Genomic DNA, 24,043 nt, shown 5'->3' with positions numbered 1-24,043 from the left:
CCCCTCCCTCTAATACCTCCCCCAGCAGGGAAGTCTCCTTCCCGTTGAGCAAACGCAGCTGTTTATGCAGCTGAGGTACAGTGGCCAGGGAAGACTGGAAGACCAAGCATGATCGATCATAGCACCAGTTTCAGTAATGGTGATTAAAGCTGATAAACTGCCTATAGGGCTGGCTTCTTCATATTTAAGAATACAATAGGTCAGGTGTGGTGGCTCATGCCTGTAATCCCAGCACTTTGGGCGGCCAAGGCAGGCAGATCACGAGGTCAGGAAATCGAGACCATCCTGGCTAACACGGTGAAACCCCATCTCTACTAAAAATACAAAAAATTAGCAGGGCATAGTGGCATGCGCCTGTAGTCCCAGCTACTCAGCAGACTGAGGCAGGAGAATCGCTTTAACCAGGGAGGCAGAAGTTGCAATGAGCTGAGATCGTGCTACTACACTCCAGCCTGGGTGACAGAGCGAGCCTCCATCTCAAAAAAAAAAAAAAAAAAAAAAGCAACAGTAATGCCAAGTGCCTATCAGATCTGAGTCCCAAACATCTTTGGTAAAATCAACTAAACACAGGAACCTGTTAACCACTGTGTCCTAAGTCCTGGGCTTAGGTTACATAAGGATGAGATTTTAGAGCTGGCATGGTGGTTCACATCTGTAATCCCAACACTTTGGGAGGCCGAGGCACGTGGATCACTTGAGGTCAGGAGTTCAAGACCAGCCTGGCCAACATGGCAAAACCCTATCTCTACTAAAAATACAAAAAGTAGCCAGGCGTGGTGGTGGGTGCCTGTAATGCCAGCTACTTGGGAGGCTGAGGCAGGAGGATCACTTGAACCCAGGAGGCAGAGGTTGCAGTGAGCCAAGATCATGCCACTGCACTCCAGCCTGGGCAACAGACCCTGCCAGTTTCTGTAACCTGTCAGCACAGGCTAGCTATGTTAAGAATACTATCAGGAACTGACTTTTTGAGCTAGGTGAAAATGCCAAATAGAGAGGTGGTATATCAGAAATGAGGACTAAAGGCCAGGCACAATGGCTCACACCTGTAATCCCAACACTTCAGGAAGCCAAGGCAGGAGAATCATCAGAGCCCAGGAGTTCTAGACCAGCCTCGGCAACATGGCAAAACCCGGTCTCTACAAAAAAAAAATTGTTTTAATTAGCCAGTTGAGCTCAGGAGGTTGAGGCTGCAGTGAGCCATGATCACATCACTGTACTCCAGCCTGGGTGACAGAGTGAGACTCTGTCTCAAAAAAAAAAAAAAAAAAAAGATGAGGACTGAGAGAGAAGTGGTCACCTTCATAGGTGGCAAAGATGAACTAATAAACCTCTTCCACTGATATATAGCCCTCCTCACCACCTTTCCCTTACAGGTGGTTCACCAGGGCTCTGCCAGCAATGTGTCCCTTGCTCTGTCCTTCAGTGTGGTTGCCCAAGGGAACCCAGCCATCCCAGAGGCTCCCCATGCACTCACTCAGCAGGTGTCGGCTGGTGATGCCCCGCTCGGTGATGGTGGCCTCCATGGCACTGATGGAGGATGGGAAGATATAGGACTGCTGGAGGACCTGGGGCAGCTGGGGGCGGTCCAGGGAGCTGAAGGCGGTGGCGTTGTATTGCTCGGTGCCCTCATAGAGCTCCAGTACGGTAAACTCGTTGCGCCGAGCCTTGGTGTTCCAGTACTGGTACTGCAGGGATAGGAGGAGGCAGCTCAGGGCTTCCCAGCTGCTTCAACTGGAAAGGGAAATTGCACTGGAAGGCACCTTTCTAATTAGCTACAGATCCACGAAGGAAAACCATCAACTAGCACCTCACTGTTCTTCCTTACTACCAAGTTTACTAACTTAGAAAGTATTTTTATCTAAGCTATCCAAAGTTCACCACAAAACAAAGGAAATTCTCAAGATTCTTAGAAGCCATAATAGTAACTAACCTTTGAATCATTACTAAGTGCCAGGCATTGTTCTTTGCTAGACTGAAGGTGACTGTTATTATTCCTGTTTTACCAATGGTGCAACGCAGAGCACATACATAACTAGTTCGAGGTTATACAGTCAGGAAATGAAAGAGGTAGGATCAAACCTAGGCAGTCTGATTCCTGAGCCTAGCGCCCTAACCAGCACACTTTGCTGCCATCCAGGGAATTTGAGATCCTAAGAAAACCAAAGCAGCAATTGGGTTTCTGGAAAGGACTTAGGAAGCAGGGAGACCTCTGGAGCTACCTTGTGTCCCTGGTAGTGACTGCTTACCACCACCCAGTTCTCTGAATGCACGATATGGACAGGGCCCTTGGCTTTCTTCTGCACAGAGGAGTGGATGATACGCCCAGTGACGCCATCAATGAGGAAGATGCCAATAAAGGTGCGCTCATGGTGCGTGTCTGTGCTCTCCGTCACCACAGCCAGCAGGTTGGGGTTCAGGCTCTGGAGAAAGAGAGAAAAGCTCCCTTAGAACCACGATGACTCATCACACACTCCATTCCTGTGCTGTGAGACCAACCTGGAGCTCTCCAGCCTGGCAGAGGAATCAGGGTTTCTGGTGAAAAGAGCTTCCTGTTTGGAGTTTCTCGTCACTGCACTTGTTTTATGTGCATTGGGTACTGGGTGCCATGCCAGGTACCTTGTATTTTATCTAATCCCTTAAACAATCTTGCAGAGTAGCTATTATGGTCCACATTTTGCAGAAAAGTCTCAAAGTAGTTAAGCAGCTTCTCCAGTCTCAGATAGCATATAGTAACCCTAGATAAAATCCAGGTCTGCCCACTCATTGACCTAGGGACAAATGCTGCAGTGATATTTTTCTTCTCAGGGTCACCACCGCCCTCCTCATCGCTAAATCCAGTGGCTAAGTCTTGGCCCTCACCTTACTTGACCCACTAGTACCACGTGACGCAGGTGATCACTACCTCCCTGTGACATTTTCCACCTGGATTCCAGAACATCCCTGCCCAGCACTCCTTCTACCTTACTGGCCTCTCCTTCTCAGACTCTTTTGGAGGTTCTTCCACATCTCCCCAGTTTCTTCATGGTGGAACACACCAGGAAGCTCTCAAGCCTTGAGCATTTCCAGCACGCTCACCCTCGTGGTGGTCTATCTCAAGCCAATCTCATGGCTTGAACACCATTTATGGATGTTGGCAATACCCAGTGTATGTATCCAAACCAGACACTCCTTTGAACTCCAGACTTCACTAAGAAACTATCTCAGTATCTTTTCTCAGATATCTCATCTGAAACTTAACATGGCCCAAACTGAACTGTTCTAACCCCTGCCTAAAATCTGCTCCAGTCTCCTCCCCAGCCAGTGGCGACTCCATACATCAGTGGCTCAGACCTAAAGCCTCGAGTCATCCTTGACTCCTTTCTCTGTAATACACATATACTCGCTCTTGGCTCTACCTTCAGGTACCCAGAACCTGATCCCTTCTTCCCACCTCCGTGCTACCAGCCCAGCTCCAGCCACCATCAGCACCTGGATGATCCCACAGCCTAAATGGTCTGCTTTCCTCCTCACCCCTCTACAGTCTAATCTAGGTCAAATGAACCTGTGGAATCTCAAGTCACTGATGTCACTCCTCTGCTGAAAACTTCCCAGCGGCTCTTCACTGTGCTCCAAAGTGAAGGCCACGGTGGTGGCCTGTGATCTGGCCCTGTTGCCCTCTGCCTTCAGCAGGCCTGACATGCCTCCTCACTCATCATCTTCTAGTCACTTGGTCTTCCTTGCTGTTTCTCACACACACCAGGAGTGCTCTGACATTTCTCTCTGGAAGGCTCTCCCCCCAGCTATCCACACGACTCACTTCCTCACTCAAGTGCACTCACTCCATGCTACTTTCTCACTAAGCCCCTCCTTAGCCACCCAATTTACACTGTACTCGCTTTCCCTCTTCCCGGCTTTATTTTTCTCCATAGAACTGGTCACTTTCTAATACACTAATTTACCTATTTATTTTCTTTATTATTAGCCTCACCCAACTATGATGAAAACCTTACAAGGTCAGGAAGTTTTGTCTATTTTGCCCATTTTATATCCCAGTGTGTAAATGAGTGCCTGCATCCAACTAGCACTCAAAAAATACTTGCTGTTGGCTGGGTGTGGTGGCTCACGCCTGTAATCCCAACACTTTGGGAGGCCAGGATGGGAGGATTACTTGAACCCAGGAGTTCAAGACCAATCTGGACAACACAGCAAGACCTCATCTCTAAAGAAAATAAAATAACTGCCTGGGCACAGTGGCTCACGCCTGTAATCTCAGCACTTCAGGAGGCCGAGGCGGGCAGACCATGAGGTCAAGAGATCAGGAACATCCTGGCCAACATGGTGAAACCCCATCTCTAAAAATACAAAATTTAGCTGGGCATGGTGGCACACGCTTGTAGTCCCAGCTACTTGGGAGGCTGAGGCAGGAGAATCGCTTGAACCTGGGACATGGAGGCTGCAGTGAGCCGAGATCGTGCTACTGCACTCCAGCCTGGTGACAGAGTGAGACTCCATCTCAAAAAAAAAAGAAAAAAGAAAAGAAAGAAAAGAAAATAAGCCATGGTGACATGCACCTGTTGTCCCAGCTGCTTAGGAGGCTGAGATGGGAGAACTGCTTCAGCCTGGGAGGTCAAAGCTTCAGTGAACTGTGATCCCCATTATACTGGGGAAAATGGAACCTCAGAGAGCCTAAGAGAGAAACAGCTAGGCCATGGCAGAGCCACGTCTTAACTTGACAGTCAAACTAGAGGCTTGCACTGTGTTGCACTGGATCATGCTTAGTGATCCGGCTTTGCCATCAAGTTCCGTGATCTCGCTACTCTAGTCTATGACACCCCCTCCAACTCAGTCTCTACTCAGTCTCTGCTGTACCAGAGGGTGTAATTAATGTGCATTACTACTGTGATTACATTATCTCCCACAACAGTTTTGCAGCCCACTAGTCACCTCAATCTCCCTCTCTTTAACACTAACTAGAGTGTTGGATCACAGGGATGGAGTTTCTGATGGCTCGACTATGGTTTAACCCCAGAATGCCCTGTCAGTACTACCACTAGTAATAAGAGCTGGGCTAGGCACAGTGGCTCAAGTCTCTAATCCCAACACTTTGGGAGGCTGAGGTAAGAGAACTGCTTGAGGCCAGGAGATGGAGACCAGCCTAGGCAACATAGTGAGACCCTGTCAATACAAAAATAAGAAATTTTTAAAAAGCTTTTTTCTTTTTTTTTTTGAAGACAGGGTTTCACTATGTTCCCTAGGTTGATCTCTATCTTCTACAAAAAATTAAAAGTTAAAAAAAAAATTTTCTTTTGTTTGTTTGGAGACAGGGTCTCACTCTGTCATCCAGACTGGAGTGCAGTGGCACAACTGCAGCTCACTGTAGCCTCGACCTCCCCAGGTTCAGGTGATCCTCCTACCTCAGCCTCCCGAGTAGCTGAGACTCCAGGCATGCACCACCATGCCCAGCTAATTGTATTTTTTTTTACTTTTTTTGCAGGGGTAAAGACAAGGTTTCAGCCATGTTGCCCAAGCTGGTCTCAAACTCTTGGACTCAAGTAATCCACCCGCCTCGACCTCTCAAAATGCTGGGATTACTGGCATGAGCCACCAAGCCCAGCCTTTTTAAAAAATTAACATGGCATGTGCCTATGGTCCCAACTACTTGGGAGACCGAGGTGAAAGGATCGTGTAAGCCCAGGACGACAGAGCTGCAGTGAGCCATGGCTGCATCACTGCCCTCCAGCCTGGGCAACAAGCAAGACTCTGTCTCAGGAAACAAAACAAAAAGGTCCAAAAAATAACAGCTAACATCTGTTGCTTACTTACCATATGGTAGGCACTGGGCTAGGCATGAATATCTCATGTGATCATCACAACAAGCCTAGGAAGAGGATATATTACTATCCCCACTTCACAAACAAAAATTAAGGCTCAGAGGGATTAAATGACTTACTCAAAGTCATATATCTACCAAGTCCTACAGCCAGACTTGAAGCCCTTGTTTTCCTAATTCAAAAGCCCTTGCTATATACCAGACAGCTGGCTGTATGTACCTTGTAGAGCACACTGCGGTCCCCCATCACACGGCCCTGGGAATGAACGTGCTCACTGCTGCGTTTCCCCTTCACCTTGACGATCCGCTGTACTTCCGGGGGAATGGTCAGCTCCCAACTCAGCTCAGTGGTGAGATCCTAGGGCAGGGACAAAAAAGCCTGTAATCAGGAGGGTACATAAAGAACTGAAATAGCTGAAGTTAGACCCATCCTACAGTTCATTATTTGAGGCCTTTGTGCAGGAAGGAACAGAGATCAGAACTAGAAAAATGAGCCAGGAGCAGTGGCTCATACTTGTAATCCCAACACTTAGGAGGCCAAGGCGGGCAGATCACTTGAGGTCAGGAGTTCAAGACCAGCCTGGCCAACATAGCCAAACCCCATCTCTGCTAAACTTACAAAAAATTAGCCGGATGTGGTGGCGGGCACCTATAATCCTGGCCACTCAGGAGGCTGAGGCAGAGGCTGCAGTGAGCTGAGATCACACCACTGCACTCCAGCCTGGGTGATAGAGCAAGACTCAAAAATAAAACAAACTAGAAAAATGGCAATAGAGATCTAGTTTATGAAGAAATTTCAGAACTCTCGGTTTGATTAAGATAGATACTAGACCAGGTACAGTGGGTCACACCTGTAATCCCAGCACTTTGGGAGGCCGAGGCAGGTGGATCACCTGAGGTCGGGAGTTTGAGACCAGCCTGACCAACATGGAGAAACCCCATCTCCACTAAAAATAAAAAATTAGCCAGGCATGGTGGCGCATGCCTGTAATCCCAGCTACTCAGGAGGCTGAGGCAGGAGAATTAATTGCTTGAACCCAGCAGGCAGAGGTTGCAGTGAGCCAAGACTATGCCATTGCACTGCAGCCTGGGCAACTCCAGCTCAAAAAAAAAAAGATAGATAATAAAGCCAGTAGGAAAGGAGGCAAATGCTCAGCAGTATCCTGTTGTTTATCTGAGTAGGAAATATGCAAGGAAAATTTACCATTTATTACTAAACTCCAAGATGCTCGTATACTAGGGCCAGCAGTGAATGTCTAAGCTAACAGGGACCTCAAAACATTTCGTGTATGATTCTTTATGGTCATAGGAAACCAACCAATAAACACTCATGGTTAAATATATTATTATACATCCATCCTATGGAATTATGCAGAGCCCTTGGGCGTGGAGATAGGAGGTAGTTACTGGCAAAGGGCAAAAGGGCCTTCTAGGAGCTGGTGCTGTTCTGTTTCCTGATATGATTACCAGGCACACAAGTGTATTCCCTTGGTGAGGGTTCACTGAGCCATACCTCATGATTTTGCACTTTTGTCAATATTTTTCTGTAATAAAAAACTGAAGTTGACAAAACAATGAGGTAGAAAACCCATTAAATAAAAAAAGCAAATTTCATAAGAATAAATATAGGTCAATTCCATGTGAGTAAGAAAAAAAAAAAACGGGCCGGGTGCAGTGGCTCACACCAGCACTTTCGGAGGCCAAGGCGGGAGAATCACTTAAGGTCAGGAGTTTGAGACCTGGCCAACATGGTGAAACCCCGTCTCTACTGAAAATACAAAAATTAGCCAGGCGTGGTGGTGTGCACCTGTAGTCTTGGGAAGCTGAAGCAGGAGAATCGCTTGAACCCAGGAGGCAGAGGTTGCAGTGAGCTGAGATCACGCCCCTGCACTGTAGCCTGGGTGACAGAGCGATACTCTGTCTCAAAAAAAAAAAAAAAAAAGTATGAGCCACACATGTGTGTCCACACAGCTGTTGATATGGAATCAAAAATACACAAGGACAGTGGAAAGAGGCACAGCAAACTGCTGACAGGCTTTCCACCTGGGGAGGGGAAGACCGCTGGAAAGGGGGCTACAAGGGTCTGTTCACATTTTGCTTGTTCACCTCTCTGTATCAATGCACTCTTTTACAATGAGAATATACTCATGTATTACCTAAATTTTTAAAATAATAAAAGTTATTAATAATAAGACTTCATTGCCACAACCTTCTTTGAAAACATGAGAACTCACTAAAACATCCCGAGAAGAAGGTCACCAAGTGAGGGCAAAGGCAGTACACTCCCTTGTGGTCCAGGACTCGCGCGCACACCTGGCTCACTTCCCACAGACAGCTCTGCCTCCTTTGTCTTCCTTTGTCATTGTTCACTCAGATGATGTCCTCAAGACTCCAGATTCATGACACCCACACTTCAGTTCACTCCCCTGAATCTACAAAACTCTCTCTTTCAAGGTCCTCATTTTATTAACTCGGAAGGATGATTTTTTTTTTTCCATTCACAAGGGTAAAGGATGTGTCTTCTGCGCAGACCATTTCCAGTGCCGTTTATGCTAAGGTTAGCTGTTACAAATGTCACCAAAGGGCACTGCATTTTCAAAACAACAGCATCTCCAACTCAGATGGCATTTACCATGTGCCTGGCAGTTTTATGTGATTTATGTGTTGAATTCTCACAACAACCTTTTGAGACAGGTACTTATCACCTTATTTTACAGCTAAGAAAAGAGAAGGCCAGAGTCCAAGGTCACAAAGTTAATAAGTGACAAACCTAGACTTCAAATCCAGCAAATTGGGTCTAAGCTCTTCAATTCTACGCCTCTCAAAAGGCCTTACAGGACAGGATGGGAGAGCCGTTTGTGAGGGCACACCACAGAGTACTTCTCCAAACAGTCCTGCTAACAAGGCCATGCCAGCCCCTTGTGAACTTCAGAGCTGGACTTCAGAGCCAGCTTGTATCACTGTTTACAAGAGTTGGTCTCAAGTATGTGAGGATTAAAGCAAACTGACCCCCTTTCTAGAAATAAAATTCAAAGCACACATTCTATCATGAGTTGGTCAACATCATCTTCATATAAAAGTACAACTTATTACTCAACTCACATTCCTACCTTCTACTCTCCCAAGAATGGAAAAAAAGTCCCATCTCTCTGCTATAGAAAAAGAATGTGGCCGGGTGCAGTGGCTCACGCCTGTAATCCCAGCACTTTGGGAGGCTGAGGCAGGTGGATCACAAGGTCAAGAGTTTGAGACCATCCTGGCCAACACAGTGAAGCCCCATCTCTACTAAAAATAGAAAAAATTAGCCGGGCATGGTGGCGCATGCCTGTAATCCCACCTACTTGGGTGGCTGAGGCAGGAAAATCGCTTGAACCCAGGAGGCGGAGCTTGCAGTGAGCCGAGATTGCGCCACTGCACTCCAGCCCAGGCGACAGTGCGAGACTCCGTCTCAAAAAAAAAGAAAAAGAATGTGGAATGAAAGCTCCATAAGGGCAGAGGTTAGGTCTACTGTGCACCACTCTGTCCACAGCACCTAGAACCACACCTGCCATGTAGTAGCTGCCCAACAAACATGAACAAATGATGGACTTTGTAGCAGACATCAGGATTACGCTAATCTAAGTTTACAGTAGAATGAGTAGCATAATTCACTTCTTAGCCAAATGGCCAGGAAACACCCGCATCTCATCCACAAAGGGTCATGCCAGGACACGCCTTCCCACCTTTCGAAGCCGATATCCACATAGCCGTCCCTGCTCCGCATTCACCAAATAGAAGAAAATGGAAGGGGCAAGCTCATGTAGCTGTCGCAAGACATTCCGAGTGGCTGGAAAAGCTGTGACCTTGAAAAACCCAGAGAGCCCAAGGAAAGAGTTAGGAAATTTCCCCATCAAAGAGAGCCTTAAGAATAAAACAGCAAATCTTAAAAGAACTCGAGTCTAGTGAATTCAGTTTAGGGTTTACATTCAGTTCTGTTAAGAATCTGAGTTTTCACAAATGTAGACACAGCCATCATTTCTCTTCAGGCTGGCCTCAGAGCCCAAACATGTGCTGGGTGCAGAGAATACTCCGCCTCTGGGCTGCTGTGTTTGACCACTTGGCCCCAAACCCGACCCCACTAGCATGTTCTCCATCCCCTCTGAACACAGTACCTTGTATTCATCATCGATCAACAGCAACACCTTGGCGTAGTCTTGATCCATGACTGGGAGAAGCAAGGACTGCAAGATGGGGCGCTTCAGCACTGGGGGAGCCACCTGACTCCACTTCCCAAAAATGGGATTGAAGACATACAGAGAACTCATTCCCGACTCCTAAAATGAGCAAACTGTCAGGCTCCACCAACAAGAAAAGACTGCAAATCCTAGGGATAGACCTGAAGAGCTGGGACTCCAGCTTAGCAACTGTGGGGGTTCCCTAGTCTTTGCCCTCTTTGTAGAAAATGAGTTCTTGGCTGTAGGTGAATAGTCCCCTAGGCTAACGTCACAAAGGAAAAAGTCAAACTGTCTCTGTCAGTTCTTTTTTGTTTGAGACAGGGTCTCACTCTATCACCCATGCTGGAAGTGCAGTGGCATGATCAAGGTTCACTGCAACCTCTACCTCCTAGGTTCAAGTGATCCTCTCACCTCAGCCTCCCAAGTAGCTGGGACTACAGGCACAAACCACCACACGTGGCTAATTCTGTTTTTATTTTTTGTAGAGATGGGGTTTCACCATGTTGCCCAGGCTGGTCTCGAACTCCTGGACTTAAGCAATCCGCCCTCCTTGGCCTCCCAAAGTGCTGAGATTATAGGTGTGAGCCACTGCCTGGCTGCTCTGCCAGTTCTAACCAAGAACCAATAAAAAAACAAAGTAACAATTCAGCAACCTGCCCAGGCGTGGTGGTTCTCACCTGTAATCCCAGCACTTTGGGAGGCTGAGGCGGGTGGATCACCTAAGGTCAGGAGTTTGAGACCAGCCTGGCCAACATGGTGAGACCCCGTCTCTACTAAACATACAAAAATCAGCCAGGCATGATGGCATGCGCCTGTAATCCCAGCTACTTGGGAGGCTGAGGCACAAGAGTCGCTTGAAACTGGGAGGTGGAGGCTGCAGTGAGCCAAAATCGCACCAGGCAGCCATTCCAAGAAAGTGTCTACCAAGCCCACCTTCTATGCTAGAATGAATACACAAAAATCCATTCTAATTCTGGGAAGACACAAAAATATCTTTGTGTCCTGCTCTTCCTCAAAGAGAGAAGAGAAAACAGCCACTCAGCTACTAACAGCCAATGCTTAGAAAAGAGGAGAGCTGGCTCCCCATGTAGCTGGTGAAGTCACACCCACTTTCTAAACAATTCCACATCAGTGCTGGCTGGTTCCTTCACCCAGGCATGAAACTAGAAGAAACAAGAGTTCTAACCCCTGAATGTGCCTCATTAACTCACATAATTCCAAGGGCCTAGGAGCAATTTAAGTTACAAAATAGCAAAAAAAGCCACTCTGAGTCTGGCTCAAGTTAGAGCTGGATGCCTCACCTTGTCCTTCACCAGCAGGGTACACTGTGGGGGGTGGGGGAAATGAGCAGTAGTTCTCTGGACCATCAGTTTAAAGGAGGAGTCTGGCTTGACATTGGGTAGATACTGTTTCCACAAGATGGTGCCAGAGCTGCTCTCAATGCCAAAAAGCTGCAAGATAAACAAATACTTGGCTCACTACTAGAAAGAGAAACCAAAGAACTGAGTCTGTCCTTGAAAACTAGAACCAGTGTCATCCCCCACCAAAGGCTTTTTGTTCCTCACCCTCAGAACTTGAAAAAGTTCAGTAATTGGAGTCTAAACCACACTCACCTTGCCTGAGGCTGTTACCATCACCATCATCTTCTGGAGGTTGAATTCATCTCTGGCCAGGGTGTCAATGTTGATCTCATTCTTAATCTGACTTCGGGGCTTCCGAGCATCGTAAAACATTTTCCAAAGGTGGGAAGTCCATGCTTGCAGCAGGATAAGCTGAGACGAGAGGCGTTTCAGGAACATCCCCAGCAAGCCATCTGGTATAAAGGAAAAGTAACACACTCTACATCAGACTAGGGGTCCAGAAGGAGGTACATGCTTTTCCTAATGAGGAATCTCTGCCTCTCCTATGGAGTGGTAAAGTCCACACTCTAGGCCACAAGCCCAAAGGGCAGTCCTATATCTGATGCCAACAGTCTCACACTCAGGTAAGGCTCAGGCAGGAGCTTCCAAAAACTACTTAACTGGCTCTTACAACTAAACCCAGCTGGAATCTTGGAATAGACTAGGAGGTCAGGGATTAGACATGCAGGAGGCAGCCATGCTTTGAGTGTCTCCACCACAGCCCCACATCCAAGATGCCAGAGGAAGGTTTCTGGGTGCCATGACAAAGCCAGAAGAGGTGTGAGTGTGGGGGCGGAGGGTGCAGGTCAATGAATGTGTATCATGAGCAGGTACTTCCATTTCCCACTGCTTCATTACTACTTTGTCAACTGTTTAACCTGCACCCAACAGACATACTTGCAACGAGTTCCCAGGACCATCATTCACTCTTTCCCTGATTCCATCAGTGAAGCCACTGCCCTCCAGATCTCCTCATTGGAGACCACAGATTTGGAAACAGATGCAAGGAAGCAAGGTAAAGAGCATGGTCTCTGGAATCTGCCAGGACCAAATTAAGATCCCAGCTTCACCACTCACTATGGGGCAACCCTGAGAAAGGTACTTCACCTTCTTGCTTCCGGTTCCTCATCTGTAAAGTGGCATGTAACCCACTGGATTGTTGGAAAATTACATCATACGATGTACATCAAGGATTTAGCGTGGTGCGTGGTACATGGTAAGCACTTACTAAAAAGGGAGCAGAACCTTTGCTTATCTTATTTTCCACCCACCTCTGCTCAAGGAATAGAAGTGAGAAGCAACAGGACAAGTCACAAGCATGGCAGTCAACACACACACACCCCAAGGATGTACCTCATTGGTCCAAGCTAGGAAGAAAAACAATTAACCAAAAGCTAGCCATGTGAGCGGGCAACGAGCAACAAGGCAGCAAGAAGCAGGTTTTACCTTGAATCGCTGGATCCAGGCAGCAGAAATAAACAGTAAAGTCAAATTAATCCTCAGCTTAAGAAAATGTGCATTGCCTAGCAGAGTGCCTGATCCACAGCAGGCCCTCAATAGCTATCTGTTGGAGAGCTGGATGAATGGACAGAAGAGAGAGGGTAGGGGGCAGGACTGAATCAGAGCAGAGTGAATCAAGTTCATCTAGGCAGTTGGGACCATGACCAGCTTTACAGGGCACTGGGCTATTTCCACAATACCCAGATCAACCCAATCGTGTCTCCAGACAGATGTGGTTGCTGCTTTAGGGACAATGAGTATACAGTGCCTGGTAAATTTTTAGTACACAGGCAATGGTAGCTATTACTATACCAAGATAAGACTTTATTCCCCCCCAGGCGCAGTGGCTCACACCTGTAATCCCAACACTTTGGGAGGCCAAGGTGGGCAGATCATGAGGTCAGGAGTTCAAGACCAGCCTGACCAACATGGTGAAACCCTGTCTCTACTAAAAATACAAAAATTAACCAGACGTGGTGGCGCACACCTGTAAACCCAGCTACTCAGGAGGCTGTGGCAGGAGAACTGCTTAAACCCGGGAGACGGAGATGGATGGCAGTGAGCCAAGACTACGGCACTACACTCCAGCCTGGGTGACAGAGCAAGACTGTCTCAAAAAAAGAAAAAAAAAAAAAGACTTTTTTCCCTCAGCTTTCCCCAGAGGGATTTTTCCCTAGCTTTCCCTAGAAGGATTCACAGTTCGTTCTTTCACAGAAAAGAACGGTTTCATAAACCACATGGCCACAAATGCACTGGAACATCATCACAGAGCTCGTTCAGAAAAGACTAGCAATCTGCCAAGCCCAGGAAGCCGGAGATGCATGACACGGTGTCTCTTGTGGTCATTTCCAGACTGACCCCTCCAGCAACTCTGCAGCTCCAACCTCTTAGGTTCATACCTGCCTTTTTGCCAAATTCTCCTTCCAGCTCGGCCTGTGCCCCAGTCAGGGGGAGGTCCACCATCTCTAGGCACACCACTTCTGCCAGGGACTCCTCACGGCTCCAAAGCACCACCTTCCCTGCTACAGGAAACATTTTTACAAAGCTAAGCCTGGAGCTGGGCACAGTGGCTCATGCCTGTAATCCCAGCACTCTGGGAGGCCAAGGTGGGCGAATCTCTTGAGCCCAGGAATTTGAGATCAGCCTGGACAACAGGGCAAAACCTTATCTCAACAAAAAATAAATATCAGGGCCAGATGAGGTGGCTCACGCCTATAATCCCAGCACTTTGGGAGGCCGAGGGAGGCAGATCACAAGGTCAGGAGATTGAGACCATCCTGGCTAACATGGTGAAACCCCATCTCTACTAAAAATATAAAAAGTTAGCTGAGCGTGGTGGTGGGCACCTGCAGTCCCACCTACTCGGGAGGCTGAGGCAAGAGAATGGCGTGAACCCAGAAAGTGGAGCTTGCAGTGAGCCGAGATCACGCCACTGCACTCCAGCCTGGGCAACAGAGTGAGATTCCATCTCAAAAAATAAATAAATAAATAAAAATAAGTAAATATCAAAAAATTAGCCAGGCATGGTGGTAAGCGCCTGTAGTCACAGCTACTTGGGAGGCTGAGGTGGGAAGATCACTTGATCTCGGGAGATTGAGGCTACAGTGAAGCCATGATCGTGCCACTGCACTCCAGACTGGGCAACAGTGAGACCCTGTCTCAAAAAAAAAAAGCTAAGGTTGCCTCCCAGATGTTCTAAAGAGACTCTTCTCGCTGAGTCAGGGATTACTACAAGCTCTTGCATAAAAGGAGAAATGGCAGAGCAAGGGGCTGGAATCAATAAGTCAAGGGAGGAAAGTTATGTATCCCACCAAGGAGGCCAAGTTATTCTTCAAAAGCAGGTGACAAGGGCCGGGCGTGATGGCTCACACTGTAATCCCAGCACTTTGGGAGGCCAAGGCAGGCAGATCACCTGAGGTTAGGAGCTCGAGATCAGCCTGGACCAACGTGGTGAAACCCTGTCTCTTACTAAAAATACAAAATTAGCCAGGTTTGGTGGCACGCGCCTGTAATCCCAGTTACTCGGGAGACTGAGGCAGAACAATCACTTGAACCAGGACACAGAAGTTGCACAGAGCTGAGATTACACCATTCCACTCCAGTCTGGGCAACAAGAGCAAAACTGTCTCAAAAAAGAAAAAAAGAGCCGAGCACAGTGGCTCATGCCTATAATCCCAGCACTTTGGGAGGCCGAGGCAGGTGGATCACCTGAGGTCAGGAGTTTGAGACCAGCCTGACAAACATGGTGAAACCCCATCTCTACTAAAAATACAAAATTAGCCAGGCATGGTGGTGCATGCCTGTAATCCCAGCTACTTGGGAGGCTCAGGCAGAAGAGTCACTTAAACCTGGAAGCCAGAGGTTGCAGTGAGCTGAGATCACGCCACTGTACTCGAACCTGAGCCACAAGAGCAAAACTCCATCTCAAAAAAAAAAAGCAGGTGACAGGCCAGGCACGGTGGCTCACACCTGTAATCCCAGCACTTTGGGAGACTGAGGTAGGCAGATCACTTGAGGTCAGGAATTCGAGACCAGCCTGGCCAACATGGCGAAACCCTGTCTCTACTGAAAATACAAAAATTAGCTGGTCGTGACGGCGCATGCCTGTAATCCCAGCTACTCGGGAGGCTGAGGCAGGAGAATTGCTTGAATCCGAAAGGTGGAGAATGCAGTGGGCCAAGATCATGCCACTGCACTCCAGCCTGGGCAAGAGAGCAAGACTCTATCTCAAATTTTAAAAATTTAAAAAATTTGAAAAAAAAAGCAGGTGACATTTGGCTGTGAACAAAACGCTCGGGGCACACTCCACTTGAATCTCTTCCAGAAACCTGCAGCCTCCCAAAAAACAGTCTGACTGGAACACATCGGAAGGCCTGGGGAAATAAAAAAAAATGGGTTGAATGAGGTCTACTTACCCAACTGCTGCAGGAAAAGTAGCAGATGATCCTCCGTCTGCACCAAAGCCCGGTAGCCTACTGAGTCATCCTTCTTCAAGAACACCTGGATATACAGCTATAAGCCACACAGTCAAGACCAGTGTAGTCAGTGAGGATCCAATTGCCTCTGAGAGCACCAGACCCCAGGAGTCAAAGCATTAGGACTTAACAGAGGCACAAGCCATGGCATTCATTGTTTGATACCTAAACAATGTAGCTATCATCTGAATGCCAGTAATAATAAGTTCAGTAAATAATAAGCTCAGTAAGACTGAGCAAGACAGGAGACAGGGAAAGTGATACATATTCTTAGGTGCCAACACAATGATGCTGGGGTCTCCCAGATCTTTCTATGGAGGAACATGAGTACTGCACGGGTACCATGCCATTCATCCATGTTCTAATCACACCCCACAAAGTGAGCAGGAGGCCGGGATTAGACTTTCTGCTTTAGAAACAAAGAAGCCATAGCCCTAGCAGCTGAGGAAAATAACCAAATGTACACAGAGGCAATACTGGGTAGTGATGAGTTCAGGCTGTGGGAGGTTAGACCTGAATCTGAACCCCAGCAACACCTCTTACTGGCTCCGTGACTCTGGCTATGGTACTCGATCCCAGCAGGCCACAGAATCACTTTAAAACCAGGTCAGAAACAATCGCTTCACGGGAGTGTCCGGAGGATTAAATTAATTAATATGTAAGTTAAAAGCTTAGAACAGTGCCTGGTACACAATGACGAGCTGGCATAAATAATACCCGCCTTTACTGTGATTTCCAACAAGTCAGTGGCTCAGAGAGCATTAGAACACATGTTCAGAGAGCCTAATCCAAGCCCGATGGCTAAAACCTGGCCCTGAGGAAAGGAAGGCATGTGCTGAGAAGCCCACAGGACAGTCTGCAGAGAAAGGCTCTGCCTCACCCGCTCAGGCCGAGTGCCGCTCTGTTCCAGGCTAAATGTAATTGTGGTGTCCAGCAGCCGCCGACCTGTCTCCACAAGATACAGGTTAATGGTGTAGGTCTGATTGAAGCAAGTCAGAGAGTCCTAGGGGTACAGACAGCACAGGTCAACTAGAGGTATCCCCCGAAAGCAAAGCCCACCAAAGGAAGTCCACGGATTGGGGGCAAATACCCTAGAGAAGGAGCCAGGCCAGAAGGGGAAATATATGCAAAGGAAAATAAGAGAAAAGCAAGCCAAATCCTAAGGCAGAAATAAGGTACCTGAGTAAATAAATGAAATTACAACTACCATACTTGTCTTGGAAGCCAGTACAGAGTAGCAGACTTCTGAAAGAGAGGTAGGGCTGAGCAAGGTAAGACTGAGCAAGACGGGAGGCAGGGAAACGCTGAGATGGAAGCCACAGCAGGAACCTATGTATGCCTCCAGCCACGGGCTAATGCCTCCGCTTCAGGGTCACTGCACAGATTACTACTCAACTGTGCCAGCCGGGATCCCCAGAAAAATGGGGACGCAGAGGCCCAGAGGAGAAAGTGGCTAGGAATAGACTCTAGGCATTCTACCTCCTAATCTCCCGGTAAAATGAGATTAAGAGAAACATCATTTAATTTACAGTACTTAGGAAACCCCATTTGAAGCTGGGAACTCTAAGACCTGCTCCTAACCAAAGCTGTGCCCCCAGCTCTCTTTGGTGGCCTCCTGCGTCTCTCGGTCTGGCATACTGCCCAATGCCACACCCTACCTTTGAACTAGACTTCTCCAGAAAGCTCCCCATTGACCCATCTTCAGAATTGCTAGGTTTCTGCTATGAGAAAGAGAAGGACAGGAGAAAATTCAGCCAAAGGGTCACTTCTCAGTCACTGAAATGAAGCTTTTGTTTTTGTCTTCTTAGCACTTGGGAGAAGGCAAAGCTCATTTCTCACCCCTGCCCACAAAGCCTATTCAACCCTTAATAGCCCCATATGAAAGTAAGGTCGTCACATTAGGGTCTCGTTCCTGGGGAGAAATGGGGTGTACAGAAAGCTCTATAGGTGAGGCAAGACCTCACTTCTCAACAGCCTCCTGCCCTCTAGGTTCAAACTGACCAGGCCAATGTGCCCAGACTTCTGATTTTCAGGGTTCCTGGCAGAGACCAGGAAGGAAAATCCCAAGTGCTGACTGTTGTTCTCAATACTCACCACTTCATTCCGACAGGCCATGACTGCAGCCACCGTCTTCTCCCCAGTGGTGGCAAAGCTCACTAGGGCAGTCTGGGGGAAAAGCAAGGCATCAGCTCCTAAATGGGACCAGTACTAGCCAGCTGCCTTACAGAGGGTCACCTCTCCAGGGAAGGCCCTTGGCCTTAGAGTTGAAAGGGCTCCCCACTTTGGAGCAGAATGGTCAGGCATTTAAGAGCAGAGCGAGGCCCCAGTTGCATCTACAGCTGAAAACAGAACTCTCCCCTACCTCCAATGCAGGCACACGTCAACCTTAAGTCCCATGCTGCTTGCTCTTGCTATCTACGGGGAAGCTCTCATTTATGTCCCCATATTTCCTTTGGACTAAGGAAGGCACTGGTTTTGCTCTCAAGATCCTTTGTAATACTCAGGAGGAAATATACCATTTCTACTGCAAGGCTACCTACCCCCTCTCAAACCATTTAAGGGAAGGTGTCATCAGTCTTGGGCCTAAGAGCAAATGTTTCCAGATTCAAAAGCACTGCCTTCTAACATCCATGTCTTGGAGAGATGTCCTGAATCCTAGCAAACCATGTCGCCTGCAGTTACCTGTGGGAAGTTTTTAAGCAAACTCAGGGTGCCGTAATGGTACTGCAGCAGAGCATAGTGGCTTGGGGACAAGTGCAGGAAGAACTGGGCCCGGGAAGCGTCCACTGGGTTGGGCTGGGTGGGCAGGACCCGGGGTTGGAATCCACTTCCAAATTCTAAGTCGAGAGACTGGAAGGCAAGGAGGAGGAGGATTACAGCTGACGAGTCCCTGACCCATCCGAGGCTCACACCCTCTGCCCTACTTTACCAGGGGAAGTAACTGGGCCATGGCAGGTGGCTCCAAATGCTCCAGTTCAAATTCCCCAAAGGAGAAAGTGGCCGATTTCCCCTTACACCAGTTCAGCCAGAGGCCTGAATCGCTTCCACTGCTCAGGAAGAGTCTGGGAGAAAGACGCTCTGGGGGAATCATGCCAAACTTTCTACTCCCCACAGGAAATGCCTCAGGCCAGAAGCAGCAGTGGCAGCCTCTCACCTGCAGCGGGATCTGTCTCAACTCCCATTCCGTCTCCAGAGCCAAAGTTTGGAGGGAACGTGAGCTCGGGTCAGGACACACCAGGACAGCCTCATCCACCACGCCACAGGCTCCGGACAGGTGCTGCAGCCATGGAGTTGAAACCCTGACCTACAGAAAAGTCATCGTTAACAGGAAGCTCGTGAAAGATTTTTACATTTCCCTCTCAGCCCAACAGCAGTATTGCTGCCAGCATCCCACTGGGGGTCCTAAGTTCAAAGATTCTTCATGGTTGGTTCCATAGGAATTCTTCCTGTCCCCTGAAACCCCACCCTCCAACCTCCTGAGAGCCTCCAAAGGTGGAAAAAATATCAGGATTTCTGGTCACTGGAAAAATAAACCCGATAATTTTAAATACCTGACACTGCAGATCTGCACTTCTCTACCATATTTGTCGTATGTGGTGTCCTACTGTGATTTCACAGCACCGTTAAGATACTTACAGCCAGGGACTAGATCCACGTAATTTTTTAGCCACCCCAGAAGATAACACATGCAAATATGAGTACTTTAAATAGAGGCCTAATGGGAAGGCAGCTGGCAAGTGACGACAATGAGGGAGCGTAAGTAGCTTTTGCATCTGCCCAGCCACGTTCCCTGTTCCCCAGTACAAAGAAATCTATTGAGTCCCCCGCCAACCCCACCTTATTCACAGGCTCCTGTGACCCTCCCGTACCTGCTGAACAATCTCTCCATCTTCCACATTAAACTTGACAATGTTCACATGGCTGAAAGGAACAACTCCGAGGGCCCACACCACCCCAGAGCCGTAAGAATACACCATCTGGTAGTGGATGCTGTCACTAAGAGAGGGAAGAAGAAACGGCAGCGTCAGCTTTAAACCCAGGACAGGATTATTCTCAGGGGCTGCCAGGCCTCAGCCAGATGTCACAAACTAGTAATTCCCAAATAGGTTTTGTTTGGCTCATACAGTTTGGGGGTTTTTGTTGTTGTTCTTAATTTGAATTAGTTGTCAACATTTAGAAGAGATTATACTTCACAGTCAGATTTCTAAATTTTCCTACAGTTAGAAGACGTGGCAACGCTAAGCCTAAATACAGAGTGCCAATCAGGTGGGTAAGGTTGCCCCCTCCAGGCAGGCCAGGCGCTCTGCAGCTCCCATCCAGCCAGTGTTGCTCACGGATATTTCATGACCCGCCTCATAGCATTTTCTTTGTTGTGTTTTTTCAGACAGTGTCTCGCTCTGTCATCCAGGCTGGAGTGCAGTGGTGCGATCACGGCTCACCGCAGCCTCTACCTCCCGAGGCTCAGGTGATCCTCCCACCTCAGCCTCCCAAGTAGCTGGGATCACAAGCATGCACCACCATGCCTGGCTAACTTTTTGTATTTTTTGTAGAGATGGGGTTGCCCAGGCTGGTCTCGAACTCCCGAGCTCAAGTGATCCACCCAGCTCAGACTCCCAAAGTGCTGGGATTACAGGTGTGAGACACCGTGCCAGGCAAGAATTTGAAGTTTTGAGTCCTGCTCTAAACTGAAAATGGCCACAGGGTGTCTAAGTAGATCCTTTTCTCTTGTTCCCTCCCTCCTGTTCCTTCCCAATTTCAATGCTTTCTACCAGCAGGAGCTTGAGAAACCATTTCCTACTCACTTAGCCTACCCTGGGCTCTTCTTGAGTTGTTCTAACTCTTAATATGAATGAAAGGCTCAGTCAGAACTAGTACTTGAAGTCAGAAGGCACAAAGCACCATAAAACCATGAGCGAGTGAGTGGCTCCCGTAGCATGGCTCGCCCTAGCGCCCCAGTTTGAGAGTGTTCTCCTCAGTGCAAAGGAAACTCCAGGCATACTCTGGAGTCTCACCCATACTCACAGCCTTCAAGATCTTGTGAGTGCAACACGCTCCATGCAATACCAACAAGAGACAGGCCTGGGTTAAAGCAAATGCTTTGGGTCCCTCAAGGAGAAAGAGGAGCTCATAGAGAGTAGGACGAGGCAGCTGTTGGCTGTAAACAGGCAGCCTTACCTTTCTGGGAGATGTTCCACCCACTTGAGGTGTCCACTGGAGAGGTGATGGAGGGCAAGCGTAGTCTTCTTCAGGACTGCGATGTACCTCACAGACTCCTGCAGGCCAACCAGCCCAAGTGCCTGGAAACTGAGCACAAGTACAGGTTGAGAGCAGCCCACACCTGCAGAGCCTCAGGCTGGGGGAGACAGTCCAGAACAGTACTCACTGTTGCTTGGTAGGTAAGAAAACAGGCTTTGGGGTCAAACACAGCAGAATCCTAAACCTGGCTCTGCCTCTTGTTAGCCAACTTGAGATTCTGCACTCGCAACCACGTGGTCACACTGCTTGCTTCCCTGAAACCATCTACATCTCCTAAGGGCTGTTCCCTCCTTCCCTTGGGACTTCATAGCAACTGGACCTACCTTCTGCCACATACCCATCAGACACTGCTGTCATTACTGTGCTACCTGCCTGCCTCCCAATGGACAGCGGAATCCTTGATGACAGCAGCTGTCTCACAGTCCCGTGTGTTCCCATCGCCTGGGGCTCACCATGTGTTTACCAAATGAATTACTGTCAGAAGATATATAAACTAATACAAATGACCCTATCATTTGAACAACTTTAGGGGCCAGGCGCGGTGGCTCACGCCTGTAATCCCAACACCTTGAGAGGCTGAGGCGGGAGGACCACGAGGTCAGGAGTTCGAGACCAGCCTGGCCAACATGGTAAAACCCTGTCTCTACTAATAATACAAAAATTAGCCAGGCATGGTCCACATGCCTGTAATCCCAGCTACTGGAGAGGCTGAGGCACGAGAATTGCTTGAACCTGGGAGGCGACAGTTGCAGTGAGCCAAGATCGCACCACTGCACTCCAGCCTGGGCGACAGAGTGAAACTATGTCTCAAAAAACCTAATAAATAAAAAAAAATAACTTCAGCAAAGATGTAACGATAGGTCAAGTTATTCTTTAAACAAAACTAAACATTGGAAGTTTTATATTATGTTCTTTTATCTGGAACATTGCAAAACTCACAAATCACAGTGAAATTAGGAACAGCATTCAAGCACAAGCGCAAACACTGCACCTGGAAACTGTATCTAACAGGTGCTCAATACATGTTGGCTGAGCAAGCATATCCACAACGCGCACTCAATGGCAATACACGTTGGCCGAGCAAGCATATCCACAATGGGAGCTCAATGGCTGGCTCTCCAGTGGTCCCTGGGAAAAAGCCACAAGCCCAGACTTGCTGTCTATGCAGATCTGTGTTCCGGTAAATCCTTTAACTCAGTCAAGATAGAATCCAGTTTCTCCCCTACCTGCCACTGTCCAGGGTTATCTCCCAGTTCAGGCCCCCGATGTTAGTCTCCCAGGAACGCATGATTCGGCCTCCATTGGACACAGTGATTGCATCTGGAAAAGAAAAGATCATGGTGAACTCATTTCCCACTTGTTCTGTCGCCTCCTAGGGTCCCACTGTGAGCAATGGCCTCACCTCTGATTTCTGGATGCAAATACATGTTAAACAGGTACCTGTCCTTCACTGTCAGGAGTCCCCCATCTCCTTTCCCTACCAGATCCTGTACAGATGACGGAGCCAAGGAATGGGACAGGGAGCCAGCCACACAATGGAGGCACGGGAGGATTCTGCTTACCCTGTCCGTGAAGCAGCATGGCATCCACAGTCCCTTCTGCTGTGCCCTTGTCAACATGGCGCCACACTGAGAGACATGAAAGTTAGACGTTACTATGAACAGAAGGAGGCAACCCAGAAGACTAAGAGATAAATGAAGAGCTCTTCATTTGCACAGCAATGTCCAATTTTATTTCGAGGGAGTGAAGGAGTACAGCTAACTGGCAGTGATCCAGTACCATTCACAGAGTAATGAGGGTAGAAGGGGTTAAGAGGAGCCACTACTGTCCAGGCCCCACTACTGGACATAAACAAACAACAATAAGATTAATAAAATCCATCCAAGTCACAAGAAAAATAGTGATCATAAATTCTATTTCCATTATTTTAGTGCCTAAAAACATCCAGCCAATGTAGGTAATTGAGGGTATGTGAGAGTTTACTGCAAAGTAGAATAATGTGTTTTCTGCAGCAGCTTCTTTTTTTGAGACAAGGTCTTGCTCTACTGCGCAGGTTGGAGTGAACTGGCGTGATCACAGCTCACTGTAGCCTCAACCTGCCGGGCTCAAGCAAGAATCCCACCTCAGTCTCCCAAGTAGCTGGGACTCTAGGCACACGCCACCATGCGTGACTAATTTTTTTAATTTTAGACATAGGGCCTCACTGTGATCCCCAGGCTGGTCTGCAACTCCTGAGCTCAAGTGATCCTCTCGCCTGGGCTTGCAGCAATATCTTATTTAAGGGCACTCAGGATTCAGGCTAAGAGAATAAACTGCAAAGGTCAGTTATGGGAATATACAAATATTCAAAGATGATAAGACTGAAAAAAGTATCAGAATCCACTAGGAGAGGCGTCTTTTGGCCAACATGTCCCTTATTCAGGAATCAGCCAGGCAGAGTTGGCAATGGTAAGCCTTACATCCCTTAGGCAGCCAGTAGACACAGTTCCCAGTTCACTCACAGATCTCCCCAGTTCTGGAATTTAATGCTGCAATCACATTCTTCTCTGTGGCTACAACCAACTTCTTAGATCCAGAGGAAAATTCCAAGGAGGCAAACTTGAGCTTCCCAACATATTGCTGTCTCCTGAGGAAAAGAGTACAGGGGAACATAAGGAGCTAAAATCACTATTCCACAAAATGCTCCAGAAAAGAACAAATCACAGGGCTATCACCATCACACTCATTTTAGGACACATAAGAAGCATTTGTGGCAGGGCGCGGTGGCTCATGCCTGTAATCCCAGCACTTCAGGAGGCCGAGGCGAGCAGATCACAAGGTCAGGAAATCGAGACCATCCTGGCTAACATGGTGAAATCCCATCTCTACTAAAAATACAAAAAATCAGTC

At 48.0% G+C, this 24,043-nt stretch overlaps 1 protein-coding gene and 1 long non-coding RNA gene across 4 annotated transcripts in view; one reads left to right on the top strand and one right to left on the bottom strand.

Moving 5' to 3' along the window:
* The window catches only part of LOC111547758, a 35,822-nt gene extending 16,370 nt beyond the window's left edge, over window positions 1–19,452 (top strand). The window contains exon 2 of the long non-coding RNA XR_002733214.1: window positions 19,013–19,452. This is a non-coding gene — a long non-coding RNA (uncharacterized LOC111547758). The remainder of the gene's footprint in view (window positions 1–19,012) is intronic.
* Window positions 1–24,043, bottom strand: part of EMC1 (ER membrane protein complex subunit 1) — a 29,233-nt gene that overhangs the window by 3,154 nt on the left and 2,036 nt on the right. Inside the window, exons 2-20 of one of the 3 annotated variants that reach the window (XM_023219812.3) lie at window positions 23,656–23,780; window positions 22,717–22,782; window positions 22,381–22,474; window positions 21,074–21,202; window positions 19,768–19,894; window positions 19,053–19,202; window positions 18,581–18,748; window positions 17,993–18,064; window positions 17,557–17,619; window positions 16,779–16,901; window positions 15,839–15,935; window positions 13,823–13,945; window positions 11,637–11,836; window positions 11,325–11,474; window positions 9,961–10,122; window positions 9,532–9,651; window positions 6,030–6,167; window positions 2,247–2,420; window positions 1,475–1,685 (exon numbers count right to left, since the gene is read on the bottom strand). In XM_023219812.3, the coding sequence (XP_023075580.1) occupies window positions 1,475–1,685; window positions 2,247–2,420; window positions 6,030–6,167; window positions 9,532–9,651; window positions 9,961–10,122; window positions 11,325–11,474; window positions 11,637–11,836; window positions 13,823–13,945; window positions 15,839–15,935; window positions 16,779–16,901; window positions 17,557–17,619; window positions 17,993–18,064; window positions 18,581–18,748; window positions 19,053–19,202; window positions 19,768–19,894; window positions 21,074–21,202; window positions 22,381–22,474; window positions 22,717–22,782; window positions 23,656–23,780 (2,492 nt within the window). The remainder of the gene's footprint in view (window positions 1–1,474; window positions 1,686–2,246; window positions 2,421–6,029; window positions 6,168–9,531; window positions 9,652–9,960; window positions 10,123–11,324; window positions 11,475–11,636; window positions 11,837–13,822; window positions 13,946–15,838; window positions 15,936–16,778; window positions 16,902–17,556; window positions 17,620–17,992; window positions 18,065–18,580; window positions 18,749–19,052; window positions 19,203–19,767; window positions 19,895–21,073; window positions 21,203–22,380; window positions 22,475–22,716; window positions 22,783–23,655; window positions 23,781–24,043) is intronic. The other 2 variants (XM_023219813.3, XM_023219814.3) reach the window with 2 other exon arrangements.

The sequence above is a fragment of the Piliocolobus tephrosceles genome, chromosome 1, assembly GCF_002776525.5.
Source record: "Piliocolobus tephrosceles isolate RC106 chromosome 1, ASM277652v3, whole genome shotgun sequence".
Lineage (NCBI taxonomy): Eukaryota > Metazoa > Chordata > Mammalia > Primates > Cercopithecidae > Piliocolobus > Piliocolobus tephrosceles.
Note: the sequence above shows the minus strand (reverse complement) of the source record. Positions and strands in the feature narration are given on the sequence as shown.